General features: G+C 36.3%; 1 protein-coding gene across 1 annotated transcript in view; it reads right to left on the bottom strand.

Annotated features, from left to right (window-relative positions):
- The window catches only part of CACNA2D3 (calcium channel, voltage-dependent, alpha 2/delta subunit 3), a gene marked incomplete at its 5' end in the record, with an annotated part of 97,377 nt that overhangs the window by 28,771 nt on the left and 55,193 nt on the right, over positions 1–13,413 (bottom strand). The window contains 2 exons of the mRNA XM_010153524.1: positions 6,798–6,868; positions 10,122–10,184. Of these exons, the coding sequence (XP_010151826.1) occupies positions 6,798–6,868; positions 10,122–10,184 (134 nt within the window). The remainder of the gene's footprint in view (positions 1–6,797; positions 6,869–10,121; positions 10,185–13,413) is intronic.

The raw sequence follows: 13,413 nt of genomic DNA, 5'->3' as shown, positions 1-13,413 counted from the left end.
ATAACATACCCCAACATGTGAGGTTATATATTTTTTTGATTGTCATATTGTAGGGAGTACACAACAATCTAGTATTGTATTATAAGCCAGAGGAACAAACATGTTAAAATGTGTGTAGTTAAAAAAAAAATTAATGTAACAGGGACAGAAATATTACATTTTAGAGGGATGGCAGAGGGGAAGAATTGTAATAAACAGCCTCAAAATCATTGTGGAACACTGCAAAATTATTGTTTGGAAATGCTTGAATACAATTTGTGGATGATATTATAATGAGTTTAGTTTTAGTAAGTATATTTGAAGGTGTTTCCAGTGTGAAGATTCTGGTTCAGGAACAAACTAGAAAACAATACACTGTATCCAGGTTAAAAAAAAAAAAAAAAAGGAAAAAAAACCCCAAACCAAACCAACAATAAAACCCCAGAGCAAATCTTTAGAAAGGTACATGACAGACAGATTTTTAAGCAAAGCCTGGAATGAGTTCTGGTTTTTGAACACTGTATTCCCATCTCAGTAAATTTCAAAGAGTGCAAGTTCAACACCTATATGAAAGTTTCTAAAAATGATTCAAACAACTATATCATAGGATGTGCAAAATATACCATCGAAATCATTATTGCCAAATGATCTAAAAGGACCTGATTCTTCCTCATTAAAAACAAACAGGAATTGTGCAGCACACTTCAAAGATCAGTGGATGAAGCCCATAAATAACCACGTTGAAATCTGAACACTGCAACATATTGAATCAATTCTGGACTCCCTGTCACTAGAAATAGCATTAAAGCTCAGTATAAATTGATTCCAAGGCATTCACAAATTCAAATCCAGTTTTGTTTTGTTTCTATTCCTGTAAATGTAATAGGAAGGTAAAAGCGTCCCAGTCTTATTTCCTTATAAAGGCTACTATAGGATTCGTAGTCAAAACACTACCTGAGACACTGTGGAGCTACTTTGTTCAGGTGTCATTTCCAGAATGCTATTTTATTGCTAATGCCTTGGCTGAGATTTTAGAAAATATGCTTTCCTCTCACTCAGACAAACTTAACTTGCTTTTGCATAAAGAAAGGCTTCCAGATTACCCTTTTTGAAGTGATTGTATTTCAGTGTTAAATAACTGTTTGCAGCTAACCATATCCTGTTCAATTGACTACAGTCAGTGAACATAATTGCCAGCTTCCCATGGTCTAATTTTAAGTCCATCTAGATGCCCAAGCCTGTGCTATGTATTACAGCATCTCACACAGGAGAGCTTTAGTCTTGCTATGGATAATGTGCTTGAGAATTTCTGACATCACTGTGCTGTTAACTGCCCATATTTCCACACTTGGTCACTGAAGTCCGCAGAGCAATTGTTTCAACATCAGTCATTGGACAAACACAGACTATGTGCAACCATCTTTAACTAATGGAAAATAACTTACAAAACCTAAATGTGCACCTCCACTGCATATAACTTCATGGGCCAAATACATTTTAGTGAAAAGCCTTTTATTGTCAATTTCCTGATACAGTAAATTCCAGTCTTGTACTTTGCAATGTACTTACAATTAACTACGAATCTGGTTCAAGAGAATTCAACTTCTAGGACCTACCAGGAGCACAGGCTATATTAACAAATGTACTCTACTACTTTCAGCTAGATTTTCAGCACACCTGTGGATTTCTAGTTGGTAGTGTAAAATACCATCACTGACAATTCCAACAGCTGAAAGATCTTCAATACATAGTATTTCAAATGTTTTGCCACTAGTTCAACATTTAGATGTTTTCATATAATGTGTGGGAATAATAAGCTTCTTACCATGGAAGTAAATGTCAAGTTCATTAAAAAAAAAAAAAAAGAAGACAAAGTGCTCCAAAAAAAACAACAGAGGAAGGCAATAATAGAAGCCCTAATTACTGACATTATGCTTTACTGTATGTAGGAATTAATGGTGACCACAGTTCACTTCTCATGGAAAGATCTTCATTAACACAGACACATTCCTGCGAAGAGGGGAAGAAGGGAGTGTTGAACGGTATGAAGAGTAAACTAGTTTCTAAAGCCTAGGGTGGGTTTCTGTGGGTAGGTAGCAGGACACTGTAAGGAAAATACTATTGCTGCTCTGGCTCTCCCGCCTTCATTGATAGACAGATTATTAGCGTCCAGAAGCTGTCAGACTAATACCTTTCACCACCAAGAAAATCAGTGAAAAGCATAAAAATAAATTACAGCATTTTGACAAAACAAACTTGTCATCACACATCTTTGCCTTTATTGTTCAGCTATTCCCAATTGCCAAGGTGCTCCAAGGCATAACATGTAGGAAAACTACAAGTCAACCTGTATTTGCGGCACACAGAATGACAAATCATTCACATAGCCTGGGTTTCTCCTTAAGTGGGTAAAACAATTCCCATATACAAATAGACTGCATTAAATTAGTGGTAATATAAACTAACTATGGCCAAGCTCAGCTTAAACATTAATTTTAGATGTCACGTGGACAAAATATGAGCAGCAAACATACCACACAGCAGTGCGGGAGTTTCTGAGCAGAGGTACCAACCAGATGCACATCTGGTAAATGCAAAAAAAATAAAAATCAGAACAGGGCTCTACTTGCTGGTATTGACAAGAGGGAAGTGACTGATACTATGTGGTTCTTTTGTACCTATTTGTAAACCTGTACTAGATAGTCTGCTATATTATTGCCTTTCCGACAGCTATTTCTTCGTTGAAAATGGGATGTCATTCTTCAGGGCAGTACAATTACATATTTTTAATTTTGGAAACTGAAGATTAAGGCAGCAGGCCTTGTGTGCTCTGCAGTGCACATGACAGCTAATATAGATGATGTTGATTGGAAGTAGTCTGCTCATTCTCCTACCTTGAATATCTTCCGCCCATCCATATAGAAAAATGCCTGTTCATATACATGACGATTTTTTGTGGTATTTATGCCATGAACATAGGGTATATTTTGAGACTACCTTTTCTTTGACTAAATAAATCACCACTAAAGATAGATTTGTTTTCTAATAATATAAGAACTGCCCCATTGTAGAATGGCTACATTTCAGTTGCATTTGTCCAACAGCAAAGCCACTAACTGCAGTTTCAACTGTTTCTTCAGTCTATCACTGATCTCCTCCAAAGTATACATCCACATTCAGAAACACTGCCTAATTAATGGAAGGTCAAAACAATGACTGTATGAATCAGCAAGAAAATAAACATAATTTAAAAATGTAAGTGTCCATTTTGCATCTTGACCAAAAAAATCAAGAATATCTTATTAAAATGAATGCTTAAATAAGAAAGAGTGGCCTAAACTTTACAGAAAAATATCTTTCATTTGGAGGCTGTGCTGCCTCAGTGGAAATGACTGTCTCGTTGGTGAGCAGCTAGTTACTGCCATCGTGACATGACTCTAAGAATGTTCTGCTCATTGCAAATAGCTTAGTAGCGCTAAGCTATGAATGTTTTTATAACCTTGTTAACTGAAGGTAAAACACTTGTTAGGGTTTGCTTATAAAGCAAATGAGGACAGAGGCATGAAAATCTGCCCCCATGTGCATCTATCTGGAGAACACAGGTGAAAGATTAGGACTGTACCGTGCTGTAAGGGCACACACAGTATGCACGACTCACTAAGAATCACCAAGTAAAGATAAAGGAACAGACCAAGAAAAACTGAGAAACGTGAAAAGCTCTCAAAGCAACAAGAACCTATTAAAGCAAGCTTTAGGATCTGGGAAAGCTGGAATTCAGGGGTGCACCATTTCAGTCATATATTCTGACAACATGATTAAATACCAAAGCGTAGATTCTTCTTCATAGGCCAAGGGGATGCCTGGTGGAAACTGAACTGTTAAGAGGAAATTATGCTGCTTCCATATTTGTCTTAAAGAATTGCTTAGTTTTCCTCCTACTGGAAAGGATGAAAGTGTTTTGAAGTCAAGATATTTAATATTCTCTTACAGATTTATTACGTTAATTTATTTGGGGATCTCATTGCTCCTATAGCCCTTAATTTTTCTGATGTTAATGTTTGGGTTTTTTAGATTTTCATGCTTTGAGCAGCTGAATGTATTTTTTTCACTACTTTTATGTAAACAAAGTGCTGAGGAAAATATAAAGAAACTTTTTTCTAAGTTATGTGAAGCAGATACTTTTCCATAAGCACATCCTAATTTATTTAATAATAAATTTAAATTATATTTAAATTATGTAACTCTGTGCAATATTCAGGGTATAAGATAAACATCATTTTACTAAATGAAATCATAGAACATGTCACGTTGCTGTGGAGGCACTGATATAATTTTTCTCCCTAAATATAAAACCCATAAACTAAGAAAATATACATACATACCTATGTACACATTATTCAAAAGAAGTACTGAGTTTAAAGAAATCGAGGAGGGAAGGAGGTATTTAAGTCCACTTTAAAAAATAAACAGCGAACACAAAAATTAAATTTCATCCTGCTGCAGGTTGAAAAGAAATATAGTCAGCAGCAAACAACCCCCTTTTGTTTCACACTTCCAGCTCAATCCAAAAAAGAACTTCTATATCCCTCCAAATTAGTGGTAGTTGAGAGAACGCACAAAAAGTTACTTCATTCCTTTTGTGGATGGAAAGCCTGAAAGCTGGCATGAATCAGCGCGGCGGTAGCACATATCTGCACTGCCACTCAGATTACTGGTGCAAAAGGAAGAAAGGACTCCCATCCCCACGATTACTGGGGATGCCAGTAAACTCTTCTGCAGTGAAGATCAGGCACTGTAGAACTTTTTACTTCTACACTAAACAAAACAGGAGCAAGACTAGATGAAACAGGGCAAAGCTATATAACTCACCTGCTACACAGTAAATGCCATATAAGCAGCAAATTGCAAGAAAGGATGACTCTGGATATTATCAGAATAAAAGGCTGAAGAACAGAGCTTGCTCTGTGGTAAGAGCAGTAATGACAAGTATAATGCATGCAGTATCTACATTATTGTGCTCTCAGGGAAATGGTACTGGCAGTAGATTTTGCCACTGCATTATTCAGTGCTTTTTTTCTTTACTTCTAATTATATATAAAATAAAGTTTGAAAAGCAAAACACAAACCCACCTAAACAAATTACTAATCTTAAAAATATCGTAAATGTATCTGACTATTTTCATGAGAGCCAGCCAAGATTTCTTTTTCATATTGCTGGAATAATTTATTTTAAAGGCCTCATCTAGCAGAGCTCAAAGACAGTTTGGGTTGTTTTTTTTTTTTTTCTTGCTGCACAGAGCTATCTGCTGTACAGCAGGAAAAGCAGGTGGCTTATTTAGTGCAATTACACCACTTTGACTGTCTCCCATTTCTAATTGATAGGCAATGACCAGTTTACTGTGTTTAAATAATCGGCTCATCTTGTTTACATTTTCTTTAGGATGCAGCTCAGTTGCACTGAGCTAGTGGCTTCATTATCTGTAACTCCCTTAGAGCTCAAGACCAGCAAAATCATAAGCCAATAATCCACGCCAAATTGGCGTCTGCCGCAGTTTAGATGGAACACTCGAGCCACGCAGCCATTGTTCTCTCAATTGTGGTGCCTACTACCATCGATTGTTCAGTAGATAGTCTGTTTGAAATGCTTTGCTAGGCAGGACAAAAGAAATTGGGACAAATCAAAGCACTATCCCTTGATTTTGACTCTATGTTTTTGTTTGCATTAAATAAAATGCTTCATCTCTTATATAAACACTTCTTTTCATCGTAGAACCCAGTCTATAAATATGTATTACTTCACTTCCTTTTACAGTATATGTTAAGAATGTAGTGCTAAACCCAAAAAGGTTGCCACCCTCAGAAAGCTAGGATTTGGGATGATTCAGTGAGTGGTAGATCTTTCCATTTCAGGTCAGTCATTTACTGGGAGTGGTGTTCAGCTATAATGCCCAGAGGCAGCACAGAAACCCTTCTGCCTTTGAGAGAGCTGGTTTACCAAGGAAGCACACAAACCATATGTTTTCAGAGCCTCTGTATACACCCTCACACGTAATAAGTAAATTCAGTGCTTGATGGGCTCAGGGTTTTTTATACTGATATAAAGGTACAGGCAAATAAAAAGTGTAATATGCATGGTCAGCATTTCTCTCATGCTGTAAGAGGACAAAGGGCTAAGGAGCAGTTTTTAGACCATGTGAAAGCCATGAAGATTACAGTGCTGAATTACAGATTAAAGGGAAAACTTCTTTCTTACATCCCCAGGATGCATAATTTATTTCAAAGGACAACACATAAAATCACTATTATTTTTTATTGTCATGATAATAAGACCAGGTCAGTAGTCACAACAATGTTCACAGGTGAGTTAGTATGTGAATGAAAATGAATTACTGGCAGAACACATTCTCCCATTAACAGTAGGGCATTTTGCACTGTCTAGTTTGAGCAACCTCCAACTTCTTACAGGTCAAAATGTGTAATGTTGCATCAAGGATTTGCTTTAGAGCCATTTGAAACTGCTCAGGAGTAGATATGGCCAAATCCCTTTTCCACTTGAGCCCAGGAGAGGCACACAGTTTTAGCATCGTTATCAAATTAACTGTTCCTTTAACAAGAAACTCACTGTAGGCTGTCTCCAATACACTTAATATTCGATGGGCATGGCATCAAGTTAGACTCAGATCATATGGAAAATAGGTATACATGAGAATCCAGCCACACTTCCAGTCTTGGCCTTCTTTTACATGATTTTGAGTTTGTTTTACTTCATTTTGTTGTTACAGCATTTTTAAGAGATAGAAAGTTGAGTTAATTCTTACCTCTTAAAGGAGCCCATTGTTAGTAACTTGTTCATCACAGCCCCTTCAACCTCACCAAAAAAGTAACCAGTCTGTAAAGGGAAAATGCAAGAAATTACCAGAAGTGTAGATAAATGCAAAACAGCATTGGATGCAATTTAAACTGGCATATTCTAGGATGTGACAAGAGTGGTTTTGACAGTTACATAGTTAGATTTCCATGACTACTGCTACATAAAAACTGAAGAGGACTCAGCAGTCATGGCAAGTTATAGGGAATATATTACTACCCCTGAGCAGATGTGAGAGCTTAAACAATGTATTGAGGTACATTATGTAATATCTAATATCAGAAATAAAAGCCATCAAAACCTAAAGCTCATAAAGAAAACACACTAATCTGATCACAAACCCTTGTGATTAAAATGTTACTCAAAAAAGATATAAACAGGTTGTGAGAGGATTTCATAAACAGTCATTAAAAAGCATTGTTTATAATTCCTGCATGACCTGCTTAAGGAGCTGGAACAGTACATTTCATCAATCCTATAAATTTTTACTCCATTCAGAGTCATTTCATACTTAAAACCACTCAGCTTGATGAATTACTCATTTTGTCCTCGTTCAGTAGATGTGGACTAATAAAAATAAATCTCTGTTGAGAAAACAAACATTTATGTTATGGATTTGGTGTGTAATATGGAAGTGACTCCATCATCTGCAGCCATTCATACGACAGAGGAAAATCTTGCACGTACAACATTTTTCTAGTTGAGGAAGACATTTTTTATTTTAGAGCCTCAACACCCAGAGGGATTGGGTATGTTCTCTGCATTGTTTAAAGGGAGAAATCCCACAATTTATGGGGGGGAAAGGGCACTACACTCTCAAATTGCATGGATTCCATAGGTTTTGTATGAACTAAACCCCAATTCCATTACAAGGAACTTAGCTGACCTCAAGTATGCACCTGGGAGTTCGCAGGCAGAAAAGTTACAGCCCTAGCCAAAAAAAAGGCATTCCTCCACCTAAAAGCAAGTATTGCCGTGTTTTCTTTTTTTTTTTCCCTACTCAGGGGAAACTTGGAACATTTTCCAAAACATGCGGGTGTGTAAAGTCTCCGAGAAACAAGAAGAACATTTGTAGCTTATATGACTACAAATAGCCCTAGCTGACTGATGAAGAAAGATTATGCCAACTATTGGAGAGGCAGTCAATGTCAAAAAGCCCAAACCAAAAATGACTAGTATAACCATAGATGGCAATAAACCTGATTTATCAAGTTGGGCTTCAGCCTTATAAAGACATTTCAGTGACAGTTCTCTCCACAGAAGCTCCATTTGTATATGCTAGTTCTGCTCTCCCCCAGAGCAGTAACACTCAGATTATTGTTATTTTTAAATATATTAGGATTTAGTTGCAATCGAGAGGAAAAATTACACTGGCCCCAAACAAGATTCTTAGAGCAGTTCAGGTCATTTTTGGAACATCTGTAGAAAAACAGTGCTGAAGCAACCCCAGGCAGGTGAGTAATGGATAATGCGTCATCCCACTTCCCTACCCTTTCATTGTCCACAGTAAGTACAGAGTGGATACATACATACACATATATTATTTTAAGTATCATAATCTTACTAAAGTGTTATATAAACATAGGGACAACTTTACTGTGCTTTTTAGGCTTAGATCCCTCGTAACTAAAAAAACAGGTCATAACACATTTCTAGCCTACTTCTGGTCCAGCTGTTGTCCACACTATATTCTTCCCGGGAATATTCAAGGGCTAATATCAGATTACCTACTAAAGCAAAAATTACCTCCTAATCCTATTTATTAACTGTAGCCCACTATCAACTAGCAAATTGGGTATATAAGCCACAAGGAAGTACCTGTGAATAACAACAACAGGGGGAATATTGAGAGAAAAATGTTTTAAATACATCAAGATTATTGTAGAATGAGTTTTTTTCTTAGGGAATTGCTCAAATTACTAGAAAATATAGATTTGATAGATACAAGGGAAGAAAACACAAACAGCTGTTTCTAACATAATGTGGTTAAAATTTAAGCAATGTTACCTTTTTGGTTTATATTATATTTTGGGTACATCCTAGAATTATATTCAGAACATGTTTGATATTCTAAAGAGATGGAAGCAATAAATTTAATAAAGTAAAACAAAATAATCAATTTTCGTGCTCAGTTTTGTATATAATGACAAATAATGAGGAATTGCTATTGCATGACACAGTACAGCTTAACAGTCAATGCTCTACTACACATTGGAAGGATAATAGTTGCAGAAATACTGTGTTCCCCTTGTTTATTATGTGATAATAGACTTTTCAACGTCTCAACAAAAACGGAACATGGGAGTGTGGGCTCATGAGGAAACATACAAAGGTGAAATTGAAAAGTGAAAAATATCTGTGTCTTTTTACTTTCAGAAGTGTCAGATTTAAGGTTTCAATAATTCAAGCTTTTAATTTAAAAGCAAAATGCTCAGCTTGGCTTCTTTTTTGACATTCACTTCAAGTTTTTTACCTCCTCTTCAGTCACCTCACTCTCCTATGTCACCCAGAGCTCTTTCTGACAGCTGTTTCTCAGTTACCAACCTAGTCATAACAGATTTAACTCACCTGAGGGCTAATTGAGAGTTCCTATTCTTACTCAAAATCCCAACACATAAAATAAATTCCACTTCAGACAATTCTGGCATAATTGGGGCACCATCCCAGCAATTTTCAGGCAAAAGTTAGCAAGAACGATGATGGTTCCCTCACAAGGTTTGGAGGATTGAGCAATTATGCATTCATTTTTCAAAAATGTTCCACAGACAAAGGAAATTAATGTTTTGAATGATCTTTTCATTAAACACGATCCCTGGCCTCTCTGTTGTGATGCTGAGTGCTTAGCTTTAATCCTTCAATGGCTGTAATCCACTTCAGAAAACAAACTCCTCAGCTAACAGCTCTGTAGCTGAGGAGTGAAATTTCATTATCTCAAATTTGAATGTAAAAGGTCTGTGTCCCCAGCGTCCTCCCTCCCCAACTTTTCCACATGGCAATAACGCCACAGAGAATCTTTTTTTCTTGGAGCAAAAATGTCTTCTGGAAGAACAGACACTTCTGCAGCAAAAACCAGCCCTTTAAGAGAATATTTATGAGTTTAAGAGCAAACCCAATGGGAGACAGAAACTGAGCTCCTATGAGAAACAATTTACCTTCTTTGGTGAAGGAATTATTTTAATTTTATGTTAATAATTCCTTAACATTTTGAGACACAGGCCTATTAAAAAAAATAAGAATGTTACATGATAAAATTGAATACAAATCTTTCACTTACCTGCCTATAATCTTCCGACACTAAAATAAATCCATTGTTATCTATTAAGTAACAGTTGATTGTCTGAAAAATAACAAAATGCAATTTTAATTTTTGATTTTAGGATACAACAATAAGTTATTAGTTACTCAGATTATTCAAATTCCAAGTGACTTCTAAATGGTTAAAGTCTTCAGGTTGTTATAATGGCTTATATAACTTTTAAGTGAATGCAGTCTCAACTGCATGGGATAACGGGATGGTATCCAATTTAATTTTTTATGCATTTGTTTCATGCAAAACAAAACAACTATGTGTACAGAACGGGAGGATATAAGATAATTATAAACAAACATAAACCGACAAGGTCAGTGTTTTTATAATCCATTCTTAAAAGTTTTCCTTACAACTAAATTTGCAAAGGCACAGAATTTTGTTGGTCCTGATGGCTTCTCCTGTGTTTGGAGAAAAACATCAGCACAATGTCATTACCCTAATGATGTATTAATGAAAACACAGTGTCAGCCTGGAGGACCAACAGGGGACCAGGTAATATTTTTTAATTTGTTCTTGGGGGATGGGACCAGAAACTTCTGTAAAAGAGGCCCCACAGGTCTCCTAAAGCTTTTCAAATTGTGTTTTTAATTGGGAACTGGATTTAGAGGTAGAACTGTTAGCTTTTCGTAGGTCAGATGTATAAACTGTATAAAACAAGGTAAGCCCAAATCAGTGCTTCCCTCCATACGTGCACTATTTTAACCTCCAGTGAATTACTTGCTACAGGCAAAGTTTTAATTACTGTGCTTCAGACTTTAAACATGAGGTTCAACTCAAACCTTGGTGTAACTCAGTTTCTCTTCAGTATTGCCAAATACCTACCTCAGTGTTAAATAATGTAATTCTACTGTTGGTCTAAATCAACATGCATTCTATTATTATTTCTTGAAATTTCTGTGACAGTGTGTAAAAAAAAAAAAAAAAAAAGTAGGATGACTTCCAATATAGGAATTATCAAGGCTTTGCTTTTGATTCAAAACCTTTCCTGCTGCAAATGGGCTGCACAGAGACATGCTAACATATGCTTTCCTTACGCTCTGCACATCCAGCAAAATCTCCCTGATGTTTTAGAGAGGAAAGCAGTTCCATGCAGTAGCCGTTGTGCAAGACATTGTGAAAATGCAGTCTGAGTTTTCAAGAGATGGTTAGATGTGTTTGATTCTCATTCTGGTCACATATTAGTACTGATCTGTGGGGCTGAAGAAGACGAGAGATTTGCAGCAATGCTGGCTAGAATTTCAGTTTTTAAAAAAGCAAAGAAGCCCAATTAGGTGAAAGTTTACATCATTCCCTAATGCAAATGCAGGAGATTCATTCTAATAGGGGAACCTAAGCTACAGACTCCCCCAGTGACAGAAAAACTGTCAAAAAGGAAGTTAACAGAACTCATTTCCAGCCTCTGATCTCCTAGAAAGCCAAAAATTGGCAAATGCAATTTGAAAAGCTGATGATGCTGGCAAAGAATCGAGTAGAGCTAATGCGTTCAGAAGAGGCAGCTACTTAACCTCAATGGTGTGTGAAGGGTGGAATTTCAGAAGTAGACTGTAACACCAGAACATTGCTCTCCCTGAAGTCAATCATAAACCTCCCACTAACTTTATTAGGAGAGGAGCTAAGTCAACAAAGAGCTCTGTTGAGGATACATATTTGCAGTCCTCATGCATGGAAGTTTAATCTAAAGATAGTGCTTTAGAAACAATATTTCTCCATTGTATGGAAAATAAATAAAAGTAGTTATGCTGGATAAGAAAGACTGTAGGCTGAATTTCAAAGCTTAAGGATTACACACAGTTGGGAAACACTTGTTCAATTCAAGAATTAGTGGCCATGTCTCAAATCTAAGCCACAGTCATTCAGTAGCATTGTTCAGAATTTAAAAAATACTAATATTCTAGCATTATTATTGGAAATAGGCATAACATAATGAGCGGAATCTGTATCTTTTTGGAGGTATCCAAAATAGGTATAGATATAGGTATTATAGGTATTACCTACCCTCAGCAAAGCCTGACGCTGCTAACTTTCACTACAGGAAACATCACACACTGTTTTATGTAACCATTATTGTTAATTTTTTTAATGTCCTGAGCATCCCTGAACAAAACTAGTGCTACACAACACAGAGCACACTCCAAATGAACTATTGTATAGGCAGGAATACAGTCAGGGCAGCAGTTCAGGTCTTGGAAGATGCAGAGATTTCATTGGAAATACATTAGCACGGGGCAAGCGACACCTCTATGATAAGAAGTGGGATTCTATTTCAAATGCTGGGGCAGTCAGAAAGAGACCTGTATGACACCAGTATAAGAAAGATGAGACAGCAGAAAAAGGGACAATAAAGACCTAGGGGATACCGCAAATAATACATGTGGATTCCGAATATAAAAAGTAGTGACCCAAACTTGTGAGAACTTGAAAATATTCAGAAGAAATAAATTGAGAGAAAAGAGATGAGAAGGCATCGTTTAAACACCACAGTTTGCGATGGTGGGGCTAACTGCTCAGTTTCTCACGGTTTGCTGAGTACTGCATGTTATGTTTTGTTGAAAAGAGGGTAAAAATTAATGCTGCGCTGACTGCTGACTCTTGGCCTTATAGATAGTAGCTTTCCTGAAAACAAACAAGCATGTATAAAAAAATGAATAGAACTGTATAAAAAGTTTGTAACTGTATAAAATAATGTTATCTAACTTAAAAAAAGGATTGCAAAAAAAAATCATTGCATTAGCATGAATTGCAAACAGGCTCTTGCTTTTTACGTATGTTTTGCACTGGTTATTTGGGCCAGTGTATGAAAAGTATCACACAAATACAGCCTGTAGTTTTTATTTCCAGGCATAAGAATTTACATTTTATTCTACTTGAACTCATATCGCTTGTTTCAGCACAGTTCATCAGGTGATCCAGATCTCCTCACACCATTCACACAGTTTAGAGATAACACATGGATGTTATCAGAATTGCTTTGTTTTCTTCCAATTCTATACATGATACAATATCTCAAACCCAACTCTGATTTTCTAGAACCTGGTATGCCAAACTCCTCCCATAGAGCAATACAGTCTGTGCTTTATTAACCACTTTTTAATTCATTTAACCTGTGAAACATTCATGGCTTAATAAAAACATCATAAGGTATGATGTCAAATTCTTTGCAAAAATCTGTGCCTGAAATATTAAAAGAACTATTTTTATCTAACAAATTAAACTACATAAAAAGCAAGTTAATGAGTTCATTAAGCGAAGCTAAGGT

Source organism: Eurypyga helias, unplaced genomic scaffold (assembly GCF_000690775.1).
Source record: "Eurypyga helias isolate BGI_N326 unplaced genomic scaffold, ASM69077v1 scaffold12096, whole genome shotgun sequence".
Classification (NCBI taxonomy): Eukaryota; Metazoa; Chordata; class Aves; order Eurypygiformes; family Eurypygidae; genus Eurypyga; species Eurypyga helias.
This window is presented reverse-complemented; position numbering and strand designations above follow the sequence as displayed.